The sequence below is a fragment of the Nerophis ophidion genome, linkage group LG07, assembly GCF_033978795.1.
Source record: "Nerophis ophidion isolate RoL-2023_Sa linkage group LG07, RoL_Noph_v1.0, whole genome shotgun sequence".
Classification (NCBI taxonomy): Eukaryota; Metazoa; Chordata; class Actinopteri; order Syngnathiformes; family Syngnathidae; genus Nerophis; species Nerophis ophidion.
The window spans coordinates 66,636,495-66,657,989 of NC_084617.1; the positions used below are offsets into that span (position 1 = coordinate 66,636,495).

The 21,495-nt window shown below is 42.0% G+C and overlaps 1 protein-coding gene across 20 annotated transcripts in view; it reads right to left on the minus strand.

Annotated features, from left to right (window-relative positions):
- The window catches only part of rimbp2b (RIMS binding protein 2b), a 329,543-nt gene that overhangs the window by 94,477 nt on the left and 213,571 nt on the right, over positions 1 to 21,495 (minus strand). For 18 of the 20 annotated variants that reach the window (XR_009807576.1, XR_009807577.1, XM_061906907.1 and 15 more), the window contains one exon: positions 7,223 to 7,312. The exons of the other annotated variants lie outside the window; for them this stretch is intronic. Coding sequence is in view for 15 of the 18 variants with exons in the window: in XM_061906907.1 (XP_061762891.1) it covers positions 7,223 to 7,312 (90 nt within the window). In the remaining 3 variants the exon portion in view is untranslated. The remainder of the gene's footprint in view (positions 1 to 7,222; positions 7,313 to 21,495) is intronic. 20 annotated transcript variants of the gene reach the window in all.

Genomic DNA, 21,495 nt, shown 5'->3' on the forward strand with positions numbered 1-21,495 from the left:
TCAGTATGTGGAATTAAATTATGGAATGGATTAAGCAAAGCAATCAAACAATGTACTAATATGATCCACTTCAAGAAACTCTTCAAACTGGAAGTGTTTACAAAGTACAAAAATGAAGAACCATGATAAACATTCTGATTTTACTCACCAATTAATTCTCAAAATAATCTGACTTATCTCATCGTATGGAATAAAATTTACTTCACCGATTATTTATTTATTTATCTATTTGTATTGTGATTACTTATGGAGTATACATTGTGAATACATTGAGAACAGGAAGTGAACAAAAGTTTTAGCAACCGTTATGTAAAGAAAAGGAATAGCATTAAATAAACTCTGCTTCTTCCTACTCCTTTTCGAACATGTTGAAAAGAGAAACTAGAAATTGTGATGTATCATGTTGTATGCTTGCATGTTCGAAATAAACTCAAACTCAAGGTGGTAGAGGGGTGATGTCGCCAGGCCGACTGCCTGGCGACTACAGGCTTAAATGGTGGTGCAGTGATTGACAGGTGCGTGAGTCCAAACAAATCAGGTGCGTGAGTTGTGAACACATAACACAGGGGTAGGGAACCTATGGCTCTAGAGCCACATGTGGCTCTTTTGATGACTGCACCTGGCTCTCAGATAAATCTTAGCTGACATTGCTTAAAACGAAAGGTAATGAATAATTCCGCTGGTAATCACAGTGTTAAAAATAACGTTCAAAATATAAAAACATTCTCATGCATTTTAATCCATCCATCCGGTTTCTACCGCACCCGTTCAAGAAGTTGCATTAATGGAAAGAAGTATTTTATTAATTGTTGGTTAGCTTCAGAATAACAATGTCTTTAAAAAGAATAAGAGATTTATTATACTCTCTAAAAATGTTGGTCTTACTTAAAAATGCACGCATTTAGTTGTATTTAGTCTTAAAAAAATTATTACATGGCTCTGACGGAAATACTTTTTAGAATATTTGGCTTGTATGGCTCTCTCAACCAAAAAGGTTCCCGACCCCTGACATAAAAGGGGAACTAATTGGTAAGCATGGAAACAAAAAAAAAACCAGGGTGCGCAAAAACAGGAACTAATGGAGTCAAAAAGAAAACAGAACATAACTAAACAGAACATGATCCCAAAGACATGACAAATACAAAACCTCAAAATCATGTCTAAATGGCTAAAAACGTTATGACAGACCACCTTAAAAAAAGGAATGGAATTTTATTAAATCGTTTTTTTTACTAAATGAGACACCCAGAATGTACATGAAAATGTACATGAACGATAAAACACATTGACAACATAAAGCCCAACCAAGTTTAATTCCTACAATGTTTCTCCAGAAAAAAAAACAACACTATAATAAAAATGTTTCCTGAAATGTGTGAGAATCTAGAACAAGGGTGCCCACACTTTTTCTGCAGGCGAGCTACTTTTCAATTGACCAACTCGAGGGGATCTACCTCATTTATATATATCATTTATATTTATTTATTTATGAAAGAGACATTTTTGTAAACAAGTTAAATGTGTTTAATGATAATACAAGCATGTGTAACACATATAGATGTCTTTCTTTCACAAACACAAGAATATAAGTTGGTGTATTACCTGATTCTGATGACTTGCATTGATTGGAATCAGACAGTAATGATGATAACGCCCACATTTTCAAATGGAGGAGAAAAAAAGTGGTCCTTTCTGTACAATACCACATGAAAGTGGTTGGTTTTTGGCATCTAATTCATCCAGCTTCCATACACTTTACAAGAAAAACATTGGCGGCAAATTCCGTAGCTTGCTTGATTGACATTCACGGCACCCGAGGGTCTTGTGAGATGACGCTGGCTGCTGCCAGTTCATTAGTATGAAAAAATGACAGAGAGGAAGGCAAGAAACACTTTTTATTTCAACAGACTTTCGCGCCGTCCCTTCCGTCAAAACTCTAAAGGCCGACTGCACATTTCCTATCTTCACAATAAAAGCCCTGCTTCATGCTGCCTGCGCTAACAAAATAAGAGTCTCGGAAAGCTGGCGTGCACAAGTGATGTGCACGCCAGCTTTCTGAGGGATCACTTGTGCACGCCAGTTTTCCGAGACTCTGTATTTAGTTAGCGCAGGCAGCATGAAGCAAGGCTTTTATTGTGAAGATAGGAAATGTGCAGTCGGCCTTTAGAGTTTTGACGGAAGGTACGGCGCGAGAGTCTGTTGAAATAAAAAGTGTTTCTTGCCTTCCTCTCGGTCATATTTTCATAATAATGATCTTGCAGCAGCCAGCGTCATCTCACAAGACCCTCCGGTACCGTGAATGTCATTTAAGTGACGTCTTGGTGAAGATTGATGATCACTAATTTTTAGGTCTATTTTTTTTAAAAGCCTGGCTGGAGATCGACTGACACACCCCCCGCGGTCGACTGGTAGCTCGCGATCGACGTAATGGGCACCCCTGATCTAGAATATGAAGTATGTGCCTTTCCGTTTAAGAACACCAAAGGGCAACAAGGTACATCGATTCTCGGAGCAGCCATGAATAACTAATTGGTCCAAGAAGTTGGCAAAGTCAAACAAGCACAAGCTGGCGCTGAGTGTGGCTCCACACTAAACTGTCTGACCAACATTGTGGGATTGAATTGTAAATATAGCTGATAAATTCCAGTTCCCCCTGATGAGTGTAGTCACAGGAATCCACAAACAGTAAAAAGCTTGCTTAGCTATCTGGGTATGGAATCAGGAGCTAATGCACTATATTGCCAAAAGTAATTGGCCACCTGCCTTGACTCACATATGACCTTGAAGTGCCATCCCATTTCTAACCCATAGGGTTCAATATGATGTCGGTCCACCTTTTGCAGCTATCACAGCTTCAACTCTTCTATGATGGCTGTCCACAAGGTTGCGGAGTGTTTTTATAGGAATTTTCCACCATTCTTCCAAAAGCGCATTGGTGAGGTCACACGCTGATGTTGGTCCAGAAGGCCTGGCTCTCATCGCTGTTCTATCGGCTTCAGGTCAAGACTCTGTGCAGGCCAGTCAAGTTCATCCACACCAGACTCTGTCATCCATGTCTTTAGGGAGCATGGAATTGTCCAAAATGTTTTGGCATCCTGGATACCAAAATTTATTCAATTAAGGGGCCAAGCCCAATTCCTGAAAAACAATCCCCATACCATATTTCCTCCTCCACCAAATTTCACACTCGGCACAATGCAGTCCAAAATATACCGTTTTCTTGGCAACCTCCAAACCCAGACCCGGCCATCAGATTGCCAGATGGAAAAGCATGATTCATCACTTCAGAGAACACGTCTCCACTACTCTAGAGCCCAACGTGCTTTACACCAGTGGTACCCAACCTTTTTGTAGCTGCGGACCGGTCAACGCTTGATCATTTGTCCCTAGGCCCGGCAAGGGGGGGGGATTGCTATTATTATTTTTTTTACTTATTTGTTAATTTTTTTCTTATGAAAAAGGGAGGTTTTTTAGGGTTGGTGCACTAATTGAAAGTGAATCTTGTGTTTTTTATGTTGATTTAATAAAAAAAATAATAATAATTAAAAAAAAAAAAATAATTATTATAATAAAAAATTCTTCTGCGGCCCGGTGGTTCAGGACTGTGTTTTTTATGTTGATTTAATAAAAAAACTAAAAAAATAAATTAATCAAAAATAATAATAATAATAAAAATTCTTCTGCGGCCCAGTGGTTCTGGACTGTGTTTTTTATGTTGATTTAATAAAAAATAAAAAATAAAAATAATAATAATACTAAAAAAATATTCTGTGGCCCGGTGGTTCGGGACTGTGTTTTTTATGTTGATTTAATAAAATAAATTAAAAAAAAAAAAAAAAATAATAATAATGATGTATTATTCTGCGGCTCGGTGGTTTGGGACTGTGTTTTTTATGTTGCTTTAACAAAAAAATAAAAAATAAATAAATAAATAAATCAAAAATAATAATAATAATAATAATAATAAAAAATTCTTCTGCGGCCCGGTGGTTCGGGACTGTGTTTTTTATGTTGATTTAATAAATTAAAAAAAAAATAAATAAATAAATAACAATAATAATAATAAAAAATTCTTCTGCGGCCCGGTGGTTCGGGACCCCTGCTTAACGCCACTGCATCCGAAGCTTTGCATTGGACTTGGTGATATATGGCTTAGATACACCTGCTCGGCCATGGAAAACTATTCCATGAAGCTCTCTGCGTACTGTACGTGGGCTAATTGGATGGTCACACGGATTTTGGAGCTCTGCAGCAACTGACCGTGCAGAAAGTCCGCGAGCTCTTTGCACTTAGCAGCCGCTAACCCCTTCGTGGCTGAGTTGCTGTTGTTCCCAAACTCTTCCATTTTCCTATAACAAAGCCGACAGTTGACTTTGGAATATTTATGGGCTAGGAAATTTCACGGACTGGATTTTTTCCACAGGTGGCATCCTATGACAGTTCCACGCTGGAAATCACTGAAAGCGGCCCTTTCTTTCACAAATGTTTTTAGAAACAGTCTCCATGCCTAAGTGCTTGACTTTATACACCGGTATCTGGGCCAAGTGATTAGGACACCTGATTCTGATCATTTGGATGGGTGGCCAAATACTTTTGGCAATACAGTGTACATGCTAAGGTAGCTGCTGCCTATGTGCCGACAGGACATAACAACACACATCCCACCTTTTCCTCAACCCCAAAAGCTCCTTCTTGCCAATAAACTCCCTCATGTAATTTGTTTATGTCCCGAGAGAGTCATCTTTTTTTTTTCTTGACGTATCAGGTTCAGGTGGTAGGGATGAAAAGAGGATTGATGAGTTCTGTTGCATCAGCAGAGTCTCGCTGCTCTTCTACTTCATCAATCAACCATTTTAATGCAAGCAAGAAGTATAAAAAAAAAAAAAAACATTTACATGAATTCCACACATGTTGACGTTAAATTGTTAACACTCCATATCAGGGGTGTCAAACCTACGGCCCGAGGGCCTGATCAGGCCCATGAACAGGTTCTATCCATCCCGCGGGATGAGTTTGCTAAGTATAAAAATGAACCTGAAATATTTGAATGAAAGAAACTGCTGTTCCAAATGTGTCCACTGGATGTCGCAATAGCAATTATTTGTATCTTTGTAGATGATGCTGTCAGAGTTAGTTGGTGACGAACCCCAAGATGCAGAGACGGAGGCAGGCATGGAGTGAGAAAACATGATTTAATAAATATGATAAAATAAGAACAAATCAAAGGGGTAGAACCAAAAGCCCGCACGAGGAGGATGACAAACTAAGGGAGCTAGCATGGGAGCTAGAAAACAAAAGGAGCCTAACATGGAAGTTAGCAAAAACAAAAAGGGTCTAGCGTGGAAGTTAGCGGGTAGCGAGCAGGAAAACAGAAGTCGTAACGTGTATTACAAAACAAACTGGAAGCAGGGAACAAAAAACAGTAAGCTGCAAGCATCTAACAGATATAGCCTCCCGCTACGCTGCAAATACAAGACACGGCACGACACGACACGACAGGAGCGACATCGACAAGACACAACAATAATCCAGCACTGACTGGAAGACAAAGCAGGTACAAATGGGAGCGGGCTGATTGACACCAGGTGTGGCCAGGTGCCAATCAGCCGTAGCTGAGGGGAAAACAGCGCACAGGGGACAAAAACAGGAAACAGACAAAATAAGAGCGCTGACAGGAACTAAAAACAGGAAATACTAAACACACACAGAGGAAAAACTAAAACACAAACAAACTGTCAGTGGCAAGCCTGACAGATGCTACATATGTACAAAATAAACCACATGATGTCTGTACATCGATTAAAGTACCAATGATTGTCACACACACACTAGGTGTGGCAAAATTATTCTCTGCATTTGACCCATCGCCCTTAATCATCCTCCTGGGAGGTGAGGGGAGCAGTGAGCAGCAGCGGTGGCCGCGCCCGGGAATCAATTTTGGTGATTTAACCCCCAATTCCGTCCCGTGATGCTGATTGACAAGCAGGGAGGTAATGTGTCCGTTTTTTTTTTTTTATAGTCTCGGCCGGAAGGTTTTTTTTGTAGAGAATGAATAAAAAAAAAACACTTAATTGAGAGGTTTAAAAAAGGAAAAAACAGGAAAAAAATTTGAAATGAAATTGTGAAACATAGTTTATCTTCAATTTCGACTCTTTAAAATTCAAAATTCATCCGAAAAAAATGAAGAGAAAAACTAGCTAATTCGAATCTTTTTGAAAAAATGGAAACAATTTTTTATGGAAAACCATTAGTAATTTTTCCTGATTAACATTAATTTTACAATTTTGATGACATGTTTTAAATAGGTTAAAATCCAATCTGCATTTTGTTAGAATATATAACAAATTGGACCAAGCTATATTTCTAACAAAGACAAATCATTATTTCTTCTAGATTTTCCAGAACAAATTTTTTTTAAAGAAATTCAAAAGACTTTGATATAAAATTTAAATTTGATTCTACAGATTTTCTAGATTTGCCAGAATATTTTTTTTAAGTTTTAATCTTAATAAGTTTGAAGAAATATTTCACAAATATTCTTCGTCGAAAAAACAGAAGCTAAAATGAAGAATTAAATTAAAATGTATTTATTATTCTTTACAATAAAAAAATACATTTACTTGAACATTGATTTAAATTGTCAGGAAAGAAGAGGAAGGAATTTAAAAGGTAAAAAGGTATATGTGTTTAAAAATCCTAAAATCAATTTTAAGGACGTATTTTTCTCTAAAATTGTCTTTCTGAAAGTTATAAGAAGCAAAGTAAAAAAATAAATGAATTTATTTAAACAAGTGAAGACCAAGTCTTTAAAACATTTTCTTGGATTTTCAAATTCTATTTGAGTTTTGTCTCTCTTAGAATTAAAAATGTCGAGCAAAACGAGACCAGCTGGCTAGTAAATAAATAAAATATTTAAAAAATAGAGGCAGCTCACTGGTAAGTGCTGCTATTTGAGCTATTTTTAGAACAGGCCAGCGGGCGACTCATCTGGTCCTTACGGGCTACCTGGTTGGTGACCCCTGTACTATCTTTATCTGATATGAGTTTGACACCCCTGCTCTATATGCTAATATCCAGTAGGAACGTAATTATCCAATTAAGTTGGGATGAATCCACAACGAGCTACTTAAGATGTCTTCCCGTGACATTATGCATGCAAATTCAGTGGCGGTTGATTTGAAATCTGGAATGACAGCAAGTGTACATCTTCGTTGTCTCTTACCCGCTCATATTCAGATGATTTGTGGCTGCTGTTGAAAAACCGGAGGCCTAAGTGTGTGTTCTCCTGGAGAAAATCTTGGAGCTCATTCTCCTAGGCATAAGAAAGATGATGTTTAGACTAAAGGACGTCGCACTGAATTATTGGAGATAGATCCGTCGTTAGTCATCTTAATAGACTTCTCCGTGTTTTGTCCTCCTATAAAACATACTTTTAACAGTTGTGTGCGCCATATAAGTTCTCACTGTGTACCAACTTGTACCTTTTATAATGTTTTTCCTAACCTTAAAATGAGGTCAGGAATCAGTGGGGCATTAGAGGGTTGGTCTTGAACTGCGAAAAAAAGCTACAAAAATCCCAAACCAGAGGAGTTGGCATGTTAATGGTAAATAAAAACAAAATACAATCATTTGCAAAACCTTTTCAACTTATAATCAATTGAACGGACTGCAAAGACAACATACTTAATGCTCGAACTGGAAAACCTTGTTATTTTTGGCAAATATTAGCTCGTTTGGAATTCTTTCAAAAAAAGCTGGCACAAGTGGCAAAAAAGACTGAGGAAGCTGAGGAATGCTCATCAGACAGGTGAACAGGCTCATTGGGAACAGGTGGGTGCCAGGGACACACACCTGTTGTTGTTGACTTTGGACTGACTGGCGGCTGCAGGCTTACACACACACACACTTGAATCCACACAAAAAAAATACGCCACACACACATTCCCCCCCATCCAACGCCCTTGACGGGAATCCCTTAGGGGTAATGGGCGGCTGGGCAGTGCCTGAAGAGCTGGTATGCCACCTTAGCACACCACTTTCTCCACTCTGTTGCAAGTCTCGAGTTGTACGTTGTAATATGTATATGTGCTTTACTCTTGGTTTTTTTTCCCACTCCGGACTGGTCCCCTTTAGCCCAGTCTAGATTATATATTTTTTACTCATCCTCCCCCATTGTTTGCCTTTCTCCCATCTTTTATCTGGCGATTTGTGGTTCCTGTTCTGTAACCCTGTACACTGTTTGTTTGTCTCATCGTAAACGGGTTGGTGCTCTGTTTTTTCCCACTCCAGACTGGGGCCCCTTAGGAGCCCAGTCTAGATTGTTTTTTTTTTACTCATCCTCCCCCATTGTTTACCTTACTCCCATCTTTTACCTGGCGATTTGTGGTGACATATCAGCGTTCCTGTTCTGTAACCCTGTACACTGTTTGTTTGTCTCATCTTGAACAGGTTGGTGCTCTGTTTTTTTCCCACTCCAGACTGGTCCCCCTTAGCCCAGTCTAGGTTATATTTTTTTACTCATCCTCCCCCATTGTTTACCTTTCTCCCATCTTTTACCTGGCGATTTGTGGCGACCAATCACCGTTCCTGTTCTGTAACCCTGTACACTGTTTGTTTGTCTCATCTTGAACGGGTTAGTGGTCTGTTTTTTTCCCACTCCAGATTGGGCCCCCTTGGGAGCCCAGTCTATATTGTATTTTTTTTACTCATCCTCCCCCATTGTTGACCTTTCTCCCATCTTTTACCTGGCGATTTGTGGCGACCCATCAGCGTCCCTGTTCTGTAACCCTGTACACTGTTTGTTCGTCTCATCTTGAACAGGTTGGTGCTTTGTTTTTTTCCCACTCCAAACTGGGCCCCCTTAGTAGCCCAGTCTAGATTGTATTTTTTTACTCATCCTCCCCCGGCGTTTACCTTTTTCCCATCTTTTACGGGGTGCTTTGTGGCGACCCATCATCGTTCCTGTTCTGTAACCCTGTACACTGTTTGTTTGTCTCATCTTAAACGGGTTGGTGTCCATTTTTTTTTCCCACTCCAGACTGGGCCCCCTTAGGATCCCAGCCAAGATTGTCTTTTTTTTACTCATCCTCCCTCAGTGTATACCTTTTTCCCATCTTTTACAGGGCGCTTTGTGGCGACCCATCAGCATTCCTGTTCTGTAACCCTGTACACTGTTTTTTTGTTTAATCTTGAACGGGTTGGTGCTCTGTTTTTTTCCCATTCCAGACTGGGCCCCCTTAGGAGCCCAGTCTAGATTGTATTTTTTTTACTCATCCTCCCCTAGCGTGTACCTTTTTCCCATCTTTTACGGGGCGTTTTGTGGTGACCCATCAGCGTTCTTGTTCAGTAACCCTGTACACTGTTTTTTTGTCTCATCTTGAACGGGTTGGCGCTCTGTTTTTTTCCCACTCCAGACTGGGCCCCCTTAGTAGCCCAGTCGATATTAGATTTTTTTACTCATCCTCCCCCAGCCTTTACCTTTTTACCATCTTTTACGGGGGGCCTTGTGGCGACCCATCAGCGTTCCTGTTCTGTAACCCTGTACACTGTTTTTTTGTCTCATCTTGAACGGGTTGGGGCTGAAAAGAAAGTTTTGTAGTACTTGTGCAATGACAATAAAGACCTACCTACCTACCTACCTACCTACCTACCTAGCTACCTTCATAAGTGTCATTCTGTCAGAGTTAGTTTTTGACGAACCCCAAGATGCAGAGAAGGAGGCAAGCATTAAGTAAGGAAACATGGTTTAATAAAACATTAAGACAAAACCAAACAAAAGGGGTACAAACAAAAAGCGCGCACGAGGCGAATAACAAACTAGAAGAGCTAGCATAAGAGCTAGAAAACAAAAGGAGCTTAGCATGGAAGCTAGCAAAAACAAAAGGGCCTAGCATGGAAGATAGCGGGTAGCGAGCAGGAAAACAGAAGTCGTTACGTGTAATACAAAGACAAATTGACAGTAAGCTACAAACTGCTACGGAAATATAGCTTACCGCTACGCTGCAATGGCACGACTCGACAATACAGAAGTGACATCGACAATAATCCAGAACTGACTGAATGGAAAGACAGGTCTAAATAGGAGCGGGCTGATTGACACCAGGTGTGGCCAGGTGCCAATCAGCCACAGCTGAGGTGAAAACAGCGCACAGGGGGAAAAAAAACAGGAAACAGACAAAATAAGAGCGCTGACAGGAACTAAAGACCGGAAATACTACACACACACAAACAGGAAAAACTAAAACACAAACAAACTGTCAGGGGCAAGCCTGACACATTCAAAAGTTTAGTTTTATGAAATACATTTGAGGCTGTGTCCAAACCTTGCAAAAGCAGCAATTTGGGACCTTAAACAGCAGAGAAATTGTGACCACGTTACAAAAACAAATACCTGAGTAACGCACTCGCACAAAATTTCTGACGCGGCACAAAGTACTGTCAATTTAAAGTTTACTCTCCAATGTACATCGATAAGACACCATCAGCCATTGGAACTCTCAAACGCGATTGCGTCCGGAAGACTATTCGACGTAAAAACTAAGCCAAAGACCACATGCAAGTGGCGCTGGAAGGAAAACGTATTGATTTTGTGTGCATGTTTAAAGGGTACATTAATTAAGTCCAATTACTGCACATGTATTAACATGCTTAGCATCAACTGTCAAGGACAGGCTGCCATGACGAAACTGAAGCCTGAGGACGATATTATGTTACTCACACTTGCATCAGAGATTGGATTTTTTCCTTCATGTTATTTAACGCACACGCAGACGCACAATTTATAACTTCAAGACCTGGATTGCGTGGATAGTTCTCTTCATTGTCATTCATTCCTTTATTTGGAATTTGTGCTAGCTATGAGTCCAGGTGCTTACTTTGAAGGAACAACATTCCTATGTACTCTAGTTTTGTCCCGATACCAATATTTTAGTACCGGTACCAAAATACTTATTGGTACTTTTCTAAATAAAAGGAACCAAAAAAATCTTACGGAACATTAAACATATATTTCTTATCGTAATTGAAGAACAATTTAGTCCTTAAATAACAAACAAAGGCTCCTTATTTAGTCTGCTGACATATGCAGAAACATATTGTGTTATTTATCATTCCATTATTTTGTCAAAACTATGAGGGACAAGCTGTAAAAATGGATTATTAATCCACTTGTTCATTTACTGTTAATATCTTGCTTACTTTCTCTTTTAACATGTTCTATCTACACTTCTGTTAAAATGTAATAATCACTTTGTGGAGGGGGGCGTGGCATGCGGGCCTGCCGCGGAACAGGGTGTGCAAGGACTGGCCTTGGAAGACAGCGACAGGTGAGTGGATGGCCCAGGTGGGCCTTGTTATATAATCACCTGTCGCCTTTATTGGAATTAGCCGGGACGAGAAACATTGTTGGAGTTGGAGTGAGAGCCAGAGAGAGAGAGAGACACGGACTCAGAAAAATACACTTTGCTGGAAGCCTGACACGATTTATGAAAATAAAACAGTGTTGTACCCTAAAATCCGGGCTCTCGTAACAGTGTGTGGTGGTCCGAGGAACCCACTACAGGGCAACCTATACACACTTACTCTTCTGTTGTTTAATACTTTGGATGATACCACAAATTTAGGTATCGATCCGATACTAAATAGTTACAGGATCATATTCAAAGTCCTCATGTGTACAAAGACATATTTCTTAAATTTATACACATGAATTTTAAAAATTGGAAAAGATTTTGTTAGGATAAAAAATATCGATGTAATCATAGTAGTATTGACTAGATGCGCTATTGTACTTGGTATCATTACAGTGGATGTCAGGTGTAGATCCGCCCATGGTATTTGTTTACATTCAGGGTGCTAGCTTGCTGTTAGCGGTTAGCTATTGTATCCTCCTACGGTGTGTAGTGAATGATGTTTAACTATTCCTCGTCCTGCAGGGATGATAATTTTAACAAACGTACTTTATTTGTCACCATGATGATTAGTGATTAAGAAGTAGCTAAAACACTGCCGACTTGGAATGGACGTTCGCAGCTAGCTAGCTAGCCATGTCTTAAAGCACCTCTTCCTGAGGGCGTTTCAGTGTTTTAACTTCACCTTTATTGTTAGTTTTTAAGCCCAAAATGCGTCCGTTCGTCCTTTTCTATCTACACACCGCGTCTGCTTGTAAGTACTCCGTGACTCTGCGCTGCCGAACATGCTCCTTTCACCGTAAAACCAGCAATTTCTTGACGTTACCATGCGCCGTTATGCCTGGGAACCGATACTTTTCAAACAGAATATACCGTATTTCCTTGAATATAGTATGCGCCTGCCTTGAATTACTGCCGGATCAAACTCGCTTCGCGAAATAATTAGCACATGCTTACTATTACCGCCTGGGCAAACTCGTGACATCACGAGTGACACTTCCCCTGTCATCATTTTCAAAATGGAGGAGGCTGATTTCAATACCGGTAATTTGAAATCGCATAAAGGGAAGAAGAATAAGAGCTATTCAGTAGGATTTAAGGTCCAAACTTACATCACACTCACATTTTTACTGCATGCCTTTGGTAAGTGCCGGAGTGAGAAGAGGTTTTAAATTATTAGCGCCCGGTGGCAATTCAAGGAAATATGGTAGTATTGTTTATGATTCATTAGTGCGTCTGCCTCACAATACGAAGGTCCTGCAGTCCTGGGTTCAACTCCAGGCTGAGGATCTTTCTGTGTGGAGTTTGCATGTTCTCCCCGTGAATGCGTGGGTTCTCTCCGGGTACTCCGGCTTCCTCCCACCTCCAAAGACATACACCTGGGGATAGGTTGATTGGCAACACTAAATTGGTCCTAGAGTGTGAATGTGAGTGTGAGTGTTGTCTGTCTATCTGTGTTGGCCCTGCGATGAGGTGGCGACTTGTCCAGGGTGTACCCCGCCTTCCGCCCGATTGTAGCTGAGATAGGCGCCAGCGCCCCCCGCGACCCCGAAAGGGAATAAGCGGTAGAAAATGGATGGATGGATAGTACCGCGATACTATACCAGTATCGGTATACTGTACAACCCTAGTATAGATTGGAAGAACTGTATAGTGGCAAACACAAAAGTGTTTATCGAACTGATTCTTGAGCCCTAAATTTTTTAAAAAGCAACCACCATACTCTAAACAATGTAGAAAACATCACAATGATTCCCCTCAGTGAAATTACAGCATATGAATAATAAAAGTGATATTGCGGAGTATTGATAGGCTTGGTTCCTAATCGCCTGGGTTACGTCTAGACTCGGCCTGACTCATGGCCACAGATGTGTGCTTAACATCCAGCAGACTGACGGATGAATCAGTGGTGCCATTTGACAGACCAATAAAGCAAACATTCCACTTTCTCTAAGCTGGCTGGATGCAGTTTAAGCAGCCTCAGTAGAGGCATGTAAACACAACACAAACACACACATAACAACACACTATTCGTCTTTGTCCAAAAGACCTGACCCAGTCAGCATGTCGAACTTGTCAATTAAAAGTGGAAATCCAAACGTTACATATAATACAAAATCATGAGTTTTTTTCCCCTAAGATGGCACTGATGTAGTGGCTGCTGGTGGAAGGAGCTCGGGATGTCATCCTTTTGTGTTCCTGAAGTTTTCATGTGTTTTTTGGGCCTTTTGGTTCGGGACCCTTTGGGACTGTGTGACCATACTTGCCAACCCTCCCGGATTTTCCGGGAGACTCCCGAAATTCAGCGCCTCTCCCGAAACCCCCCCGGAAGAAATGTTCTCCCGTAAAACTCCCGAAATTCACGCCCCCTCCAGCTCCATGCAGACCTGAGTGGGGACAGCCACTACTTACGTATAAAATACTACACGGTCTAGCTCCAGCCTATCTTGCCGATTGTATTGTACCGTATGTCCCGGCAAGAAATCTGCGTTCAAAAGACTCCGGCTTATTAGTGATTCCTAGAGCCCAAAAAAAGTCTGCGGGCTATAGAGCGTTTTCCGTTCGGGCTCCAGTACTCTGGAATGCCCTCCCGGTAACAGTTCGAGATGCTACCTCAGTAGAAGCATTTAAGTCTCACCTTAAAACTCATCTGTATACTCTAGCCTTTAAATAGACCTCCTTTTTAGACCAGTTGATCTGCCGCTTCTTTTCTTTCTCCTATGTCCCCCCCTCCCTTGTGGAGGGGGTCCGGTCCGATGACCATGGATGAAGTACTGGCTGTCCAGAGTCGAGACCCAGGATGGACCGCTCGTCGGGACCCAGGATGGACTGCTCGCCTGTATCGGTTGGGGACATCTCTACGCTGCTGATCCACCTCCGCTTGAGATGGTTTCCTGTGGACGGGACTCTCGCTGCTGTCTTGGATCCGCTTGAACTGAACTCTCGCGGCTGTGTTGGAGCCACTATGGATTGAACTTTCACAGTATCATGTTAGACCCGCTCGACATCCATTGCTTTCGGTCCCCTAGAGGGGGGCGGGGGGGTTGCCCACATCTGAGGTCCTCTCCAAGGTTTCTCATAGTCAGCATTGTCACTGGCGTCCCACTGGATGTGAATTCTCCCTGCCCACTGGGTGTGAGTTTTCCTTGCCCTTTTGTGGGTTCTTCCGAGGATGTTGTAGTTGTAGTCGTAATGATTTGTGCAGTCCTTTGAGACATTTGTGATTTGGGGCTATATAAATAAACATTGATTGATTGATTGATTGACAGCCTGTTTTCACGTCCGCTTTCCTGTTAAATAAACAGCTTGCCTGCCCAATCACGTTACAACATCTACGGATTTGAATAAAAAACTGCACACACAAGGAGACGAAGAAGAAGAACAAGAAAGTTACGGCCATGGCGACACCGTCTGTAATAGAGTGATTCTATGTTGTCTGTTGCCATCTCCTGGTGAATGTTGGCTATAGCGTTATGGGGTTGCTTTTTCATTGGCCAACGATTTACGTGGTGTTGCGCACCTGACGGCAAGTGACTAGCTCTCACCAGGACGCAAATGGCAGAACAAAGGTTACTCAAATAGTGAAAGGTAAGTGTTGTTGTTTTTTTTTTTAAATAACCAGCAATCACAGTACAGTTAGTAGAACAACTGTGTTTTTATTACTGTGTATTTGATAGGTGCCGTCTGGAATTAAACTATTTATTTTAATTATATATATAATAAAATAAATATATAAAGCTAGAATTCATTGAAAGTAAAGTATTTCATACATATACATATATACATATATGAAATATATATGAAATATTCGAGTTGGTGAATCATACTCGTCCCCTCTTAACCACGCCCCCTGCCCAAACCACGCCCCCGACCACGCCTCCTCCCATCCCCATCCCCGACCACGCCTCCACCCCACACCCCCAACCTCCCGAAATCGGAGGTCTCAAGGTTGGCAAGTATGTGGGAGACAAAGGGTGGCACTTTTGTGAATTCTGCGGTGCTTTTTTGTGAACCTCTGGATCTGCCTCCCGGGAGCCTTTTGGCCATGGAGACCAGCTTCTGGGTCTCTGCCACACTAGAGTCCGCATTGAGAAACTGGAGGAGATGCGGATGAAGAGACAGGGCTGCGGAACTGGTGTTGAGCGCCGGGACGGACAAGCTTCCCAGTGTCTTGGCTGAATGAGTTGGTATCGGACACCTCGGTCTCCTTGGACGCATCTTCGCTCATCCATGTGGACTGGACACTAATCCTATCTCTGGCCATGTCAAAGCGTGGATTTTGGGGGTTTATTTTCCCCTAATGCAAAGGAAAGTTGGAGCGGGCAAGGCATGAAGGTAAGGACATAAATTTAATCTTAACTCAAGATATTACAAATGCAAAGGGTATAAACAAAAGGCGCTCTCAGAGGAGGTACAAAAACTTGGCTCTAAAAACAAAAACTTGAACTATGGCATGAATAACAAAAACACTCACTGTGACCGAGACAAGGGGTATGGATCATTGGCATGGAATCATGGGTTTGTAGAAGGTGATAGAAGGAGATTTCGCCAGGCTGACTACCTGGCAACTGTGGCTTAAATAATACTGTGGTGATTGGAAACAGGTGCGTGACATGGGGACAGGTGAAACCTAATGGGTTGGCATGGAAACAAAACAATGGAGTGAAAAAACAGGAACTATTGTAGTCCAAAAAACAAACCGCACATGGCCAAAGAAAAACATGATCAACAGACATGACACCCAGCAGACGATGGCGTGGAACACTGCAGAGGCCACCACAGTGTATATGTATATTTTTTGTTGTTATGTTTTTTGTTTTAGTTTTGTGACTGGTGGCATCAGTTCTGCTCTTTTAATGTCTCTAATGTCTTTTGTGTTCTTTGATATTTCCCTCTTACACACATGTTTGTGGGCTGTGGCTATGAGTTTTTTCTTTCATTGGCCTCAGTTCAGACCGCCTCTCCAGGGGCCTAGGCATAGACTGAATTTGTTGAATCCCCTATCATCCGAGTACCCCAACTCACCCCCAGAGAGGAGTTGTACAGTCTGATGGCATGTGGGACAAAGGAGTTTTTGAGTCTATTAGTCCTGCACTTGGGATGAAGCAGTCTAGCACTGAACAGGCTCCTCTGGCTACTGATAACGGTATGCAGAGGGTGATAATGCTCAGTAGTTGTTCCACAGTTTTCTTCTCTGCCACCGTCACCAGAGTCCAGTTTTATTCTGATCGCAGAGCCAGCCCGCCTGATCAGTTTCTTCAGTCTGGAGCTGTCCTTCTTAGATGTACTGCCCCCCAAGCACACTACGATGTAGAACAGAACACTGGCAACCACGGACTGGTAGTACATCCACAATAGTTTTTTACAAATGTTTTGTAGGAGCGCAGCCACCCCAGGAAGCACAGCCTGCTCTGTCCTTTCCTGTACAAGTGGTCCGTGTTAACAGTACAGTCCATCTTCTTGTCCAACCACACCCAGAGGTACTTGAATTAGTCCACGGTCGGGACCTCGACTCCCTCGATCCCAACAGGTTGTGACCTTGGACTCGACCTCTCAAAGTGAATGACCACCTCTTTGGTCTTTGACGGATTGAACTGCAAGAGGTTTTTGTGGCACCAGACAGCAAAGTCCCTCACCAGGCTTGGAAACTCCTCCTCTCTGCCGTCCCTGATACACTTGACGATGGCTGTGTCATCCGCGAACTTCTGGATGTGACACAGCTCTGAGTTGAGTCCTGTTCTGTCTCCGGTGTAATGTTTGTCTGATCTTGAATGGGATTGTGCTGAAAATCTTAATTTCCCCTCGGGGATTCTCAAAGTATTTCTGATTCCAATTCAGATTCTGATTCAGAGAGAGAACAGGCAATCTTTAGACGGGTAAGAATGTGTGTGTTGATATACTGTAATGCACGGCGTGAGGCTGATACACAAGCGCTGCCAATCACACTTTTAACAGAAGGCGTTGTGTTTGCAAACAGCGTGCCTCGAAAGCTAAAGGGAACACGACAGCATGCTACTAACACCAGCGAGCGAGGTCAGTGTGACAGGACGGAGAGACACTCTCTGCAGTCCCTCCACTTGTTGACTCTCCCTGGCGTCTGCCCACGTATTGATCTTTGATTAGCACTGATACGGTACATATTCGAGTGACACTCGCAAAGCCGACGCCGGTTGCCAGGGTAACAGCACAGCCAAGGGTCTAGCGACGCACGCTTCATTCGCCGGAGGGTGGAGGTGCCAGATGGCAATGGCTGTGTGTGCTGTCACTCCCACAGATGATGTGTACACTCGGTAACTGAACATATATTAACAGACATGACGTCCGTACTTGAAGAAGACTTTACAGTAACACTTTAAGTACTCAAGGCATGCTATTTGTTCACCTAAAAGGGAAATAAACTGCTTCTATGAAAATGCACTATGGCTAGCGTTCAATCAGGTTAATGGCAAGTAATGAACTTATTCATATCGAAGTGATCAGAAAAATGTATGTGCAAACCAGTGTCCTATTCCATAATGTGCTGTCAACCAAGTTCTAACTTCAGATTGATCACACTTTTGAATTGTGATTAATCGCACTAAAGGTTTTTTACCGCCGGCGATCGCAACAACCACCCTCCGTCCAGACCTCGTCCTATGGTCTGAAACCTGCCAGACTGTCTATATCAATGGTTCCCAAACTTTTGCAGGCTGGCGCCCCCTTGGCTCCCCAGTGAATTCCTAGCGCCCCCCCCCCCAGACACATATGGAAACAAACACCTCTTTCTTGATATTTGGTATGCTGCAATTTGAAAAGAGAAAGGTTAAACACAAATGTGTATTTCACAAATAAAACCCAATTTAGTAAACCAATTTATTTTTTAGCAGTTTTAACTGTTTCAGCAACATAGAATGGTAAATAAACATTCCACCAGTAACCTTCATTGTCTCACACTTAATATTAATGGGATGGATGTGCTTGGTGCAGGGACATAAGCTTCTCAACATCAGGCTGGAACTCACCAAGAAGAAGTCGTAGATCCCCGCGGTCAGTAATTTTCAGTCGGTTTCTTTGCTTGGAAAGAAGCAAGGCGACTGCACTGAAGCCCCGTTCTACTAAATATTATGTTGGCATGTGGTAACCGGACCCTGATGCGTCGTCCACTGACTCGTCCTGCTGCACGTGTTGTGTATCAAACAAACGTTCGAACTTCTGACTTCGACTTCGGACTGCCGCCCCCCTACCGCCCCCTTCTTCCTCACCGCCCCCAGGGGGGCGGTACCGCCCACTTTGGGAACCACTGGTCTATATCAATGAAAAGACAGTTCCGTTGGAGGATGCCATAGAAGAAGCGTATGAACGCAAGAAGCTGCGGTGATCCAACATTGCAGCTGAGGTAGAGGGTAAGGGTGCGCCCAGTAGAGGTGGGGTGTAGGGGCTTTGTAGCTAGTACATCAGCAAAGTTTCTTAGGGAAGTTGGAGTCCGAGGGCAGGCTTACAGACAAGCCATTAAAGAGCTGGCCAACACAGCAGAGAGGATGAGCCATTGGTTAAGGTTGAGGAGGAGTGACATCAGCTGGGCTGCGAAAGGCTAACACCTAATGGGACGCACACACCCAGGGATTCGATCACCCCGGGGTGGGCCCTTCCTCGGCAGAGGGTGTCTTGTGGTAAGCCGGGCCGAAACACCCCGTGACGCTGGGGCCCACAACTGAAGATGTGTCCTAATGGTGGAAAAGCCTCCCAGCAGTGTCACCTCGCCTCATTTAGATATACGGTCAGGTGCAAGTCTGGTTCAGGGAGGAGGACGCCCCTGCCATGCAGAAACCCCAGGGATTGTACCAACTAGTCCTTTCAACAACTAATTCTTAGTTGCATAATACCGTGTTTTCCGGAGTATAAGACGCACCTGCCGAAAATGCATGATAAAGAAGGAAAAAAAACATATATAAGTTGCACTGGAGTATAAGTCGCATTTTTGGGGGAAATTTATTTGATGAAACCCAACACCAAGAATAGACATTTGAAAGGCAATTTAAAATAAATAAAGAATAGTGAACAACGGGGTGAATAAGTGTACGTTATATGAGGCATAAATAACCAACTGAGAAAGTATGTTAACATAACATATTATGGTAAGAGTCATTTTAATAACTATAAAATATAGAACATGCTATACGTTTACCAATCACTCCTAATCGCTAAATCTGATGAAATCTTATAAGTCTAGTCTCTTACGTGAATGAGCTAAATATTATTATTTAATATTTTACGGTAATGTGTGAATAATTCCACACATAAGTCGCTCCTGAGTATAAGTCGCACCCCCGGCTAAACTATGAAAAAAACTGCGACTTATAGTCCGAAAAATACGGTATATAATATATGCCTTTGAAAACCTTTGAACAACAACCCACATTTTGAAATTAATTACAATCTTATTTCAGAATCTCATACACAAACCTTTCCTTTAATGTTTTACTTAAATGTGCATTTTATTTTATTTTTTTAACTTGATAGAAGCTTTATCTAGAGTGCCATCTAGGTTCATTTTGAAAGCAAAATTTGTCACAGATCCATGGCTGCCACAGGCAGAACTGAGTAACAAGGGACTAGGAATGCAGTTGGGGTAACATTTCAATATTAAGTGCCTTGTGTCACACCTATGGATCATGTTTTGTTTTGTCATGTTATGTTTTGATTTGATTTTGGACATTAAGTCACGTTTTGCACTTCCTGGTTTTGTTTGTTTCCATGCCAACTCATTAGTTTTCACCTGTCACGTCCCTGTTCTCAGCCTCACACCTGTTTTCACTAATGATCATAGCTATTTAAGTCACTCTTTTTCTTGTCTTCGTCCTGGGATCTTCACACACACGCTACCCTTGCTGCACCTCCTTCATGCCCTCGTCCAGTTCTATGCCTTGTAAGATTGTGTATTTATGCTATTGTGCCAGTTTTGTTTATAGTCATTATCATTCATGCCAATCGAGCAAGTGTTTTTGTTTCATGTTTCTTTGCAGCATTTATGCTAGTCTTTTGTTTGTTCCTAGCCAAGTGTCTGTACATCCTTGTGAGCGCCCTTAGTTTGTTTATTTTGTATTATAGTGTTTAAATAAACAACTATGTACTCACGTCCACGCCGCGCTCGTGCTGATTCTCATCTGCGTCGAGGAAACAATCCACGTCCAAGCCATGTTGTGACACCTTGAACTTCATTAATTTACTTTTTTACACGGTTTTGTTCGCGCAAAACGGGGACCTGCGCAGAAGGTGTGTTTCGCCTATAGGGAGAGGCATCTCTGCACAAAGTTTGTGTATTTATGCTATTGTGCTAGTTTTGTTTAGAGTCATTATCATTCATGCCAATCGAGCAAGTGTTTTTGTTTCATGTTTGTTTGCAGCATTTATGCTAGTCTTTTGTTTGTTCCTAGCCAAGTGTCTGTACATCCTTGTGAGCGCCCTTAGTTTGTTTATTTTTTATCATAGTGTTTAAATAAACAACTATGTACTCACGTCCACGCCGCGCTCGTGCTGATTCTCATCTGCGTCGAGGAAACAATCCACGTCCAAGCCATGTTGTGACACCTTGAGCTTCATTAATTTACTTTTTTACACGGTTTTGTTCGCGCAAAACGGGGACCTGCGCATGAGGTGTGTTTTGCCTATAGGAAGAGGCATCTCTGCACAAAGTTTGTGTATTTATGCTATTGTGCTAGTTTTGTTTAGAGTCATTATCATTCATGCCAATCGAGCAAGTGTTTTTGTTTCATGTTTGTAGTTTGCAGCATTTATGCTAGTCTTTTGTTTGTTCATAGCCAAGTGTCTGTACCTCCTTGTGAGCGCCCTTAGTTTGTTCATTTTGTATTATAGTGTTTAAATAAACAACTATGTACTCACGTCCACGCCACTCTCGTGCTAATTCTCATCTGCGTCGAGGAAACAATCCACGTCCGAGGCATGTTGTGACACCTTGAGCTTCATTAATTTACTTTTTTACACGGTTTTGTTCGCGCAAAACGGGGACCTACGCACGAGGTGTGTTTTGCCTATAGGGAGAGGCATCTCTGCACAAAGTTTGTGTATTTATGCTATTGTGCTAGTTTTG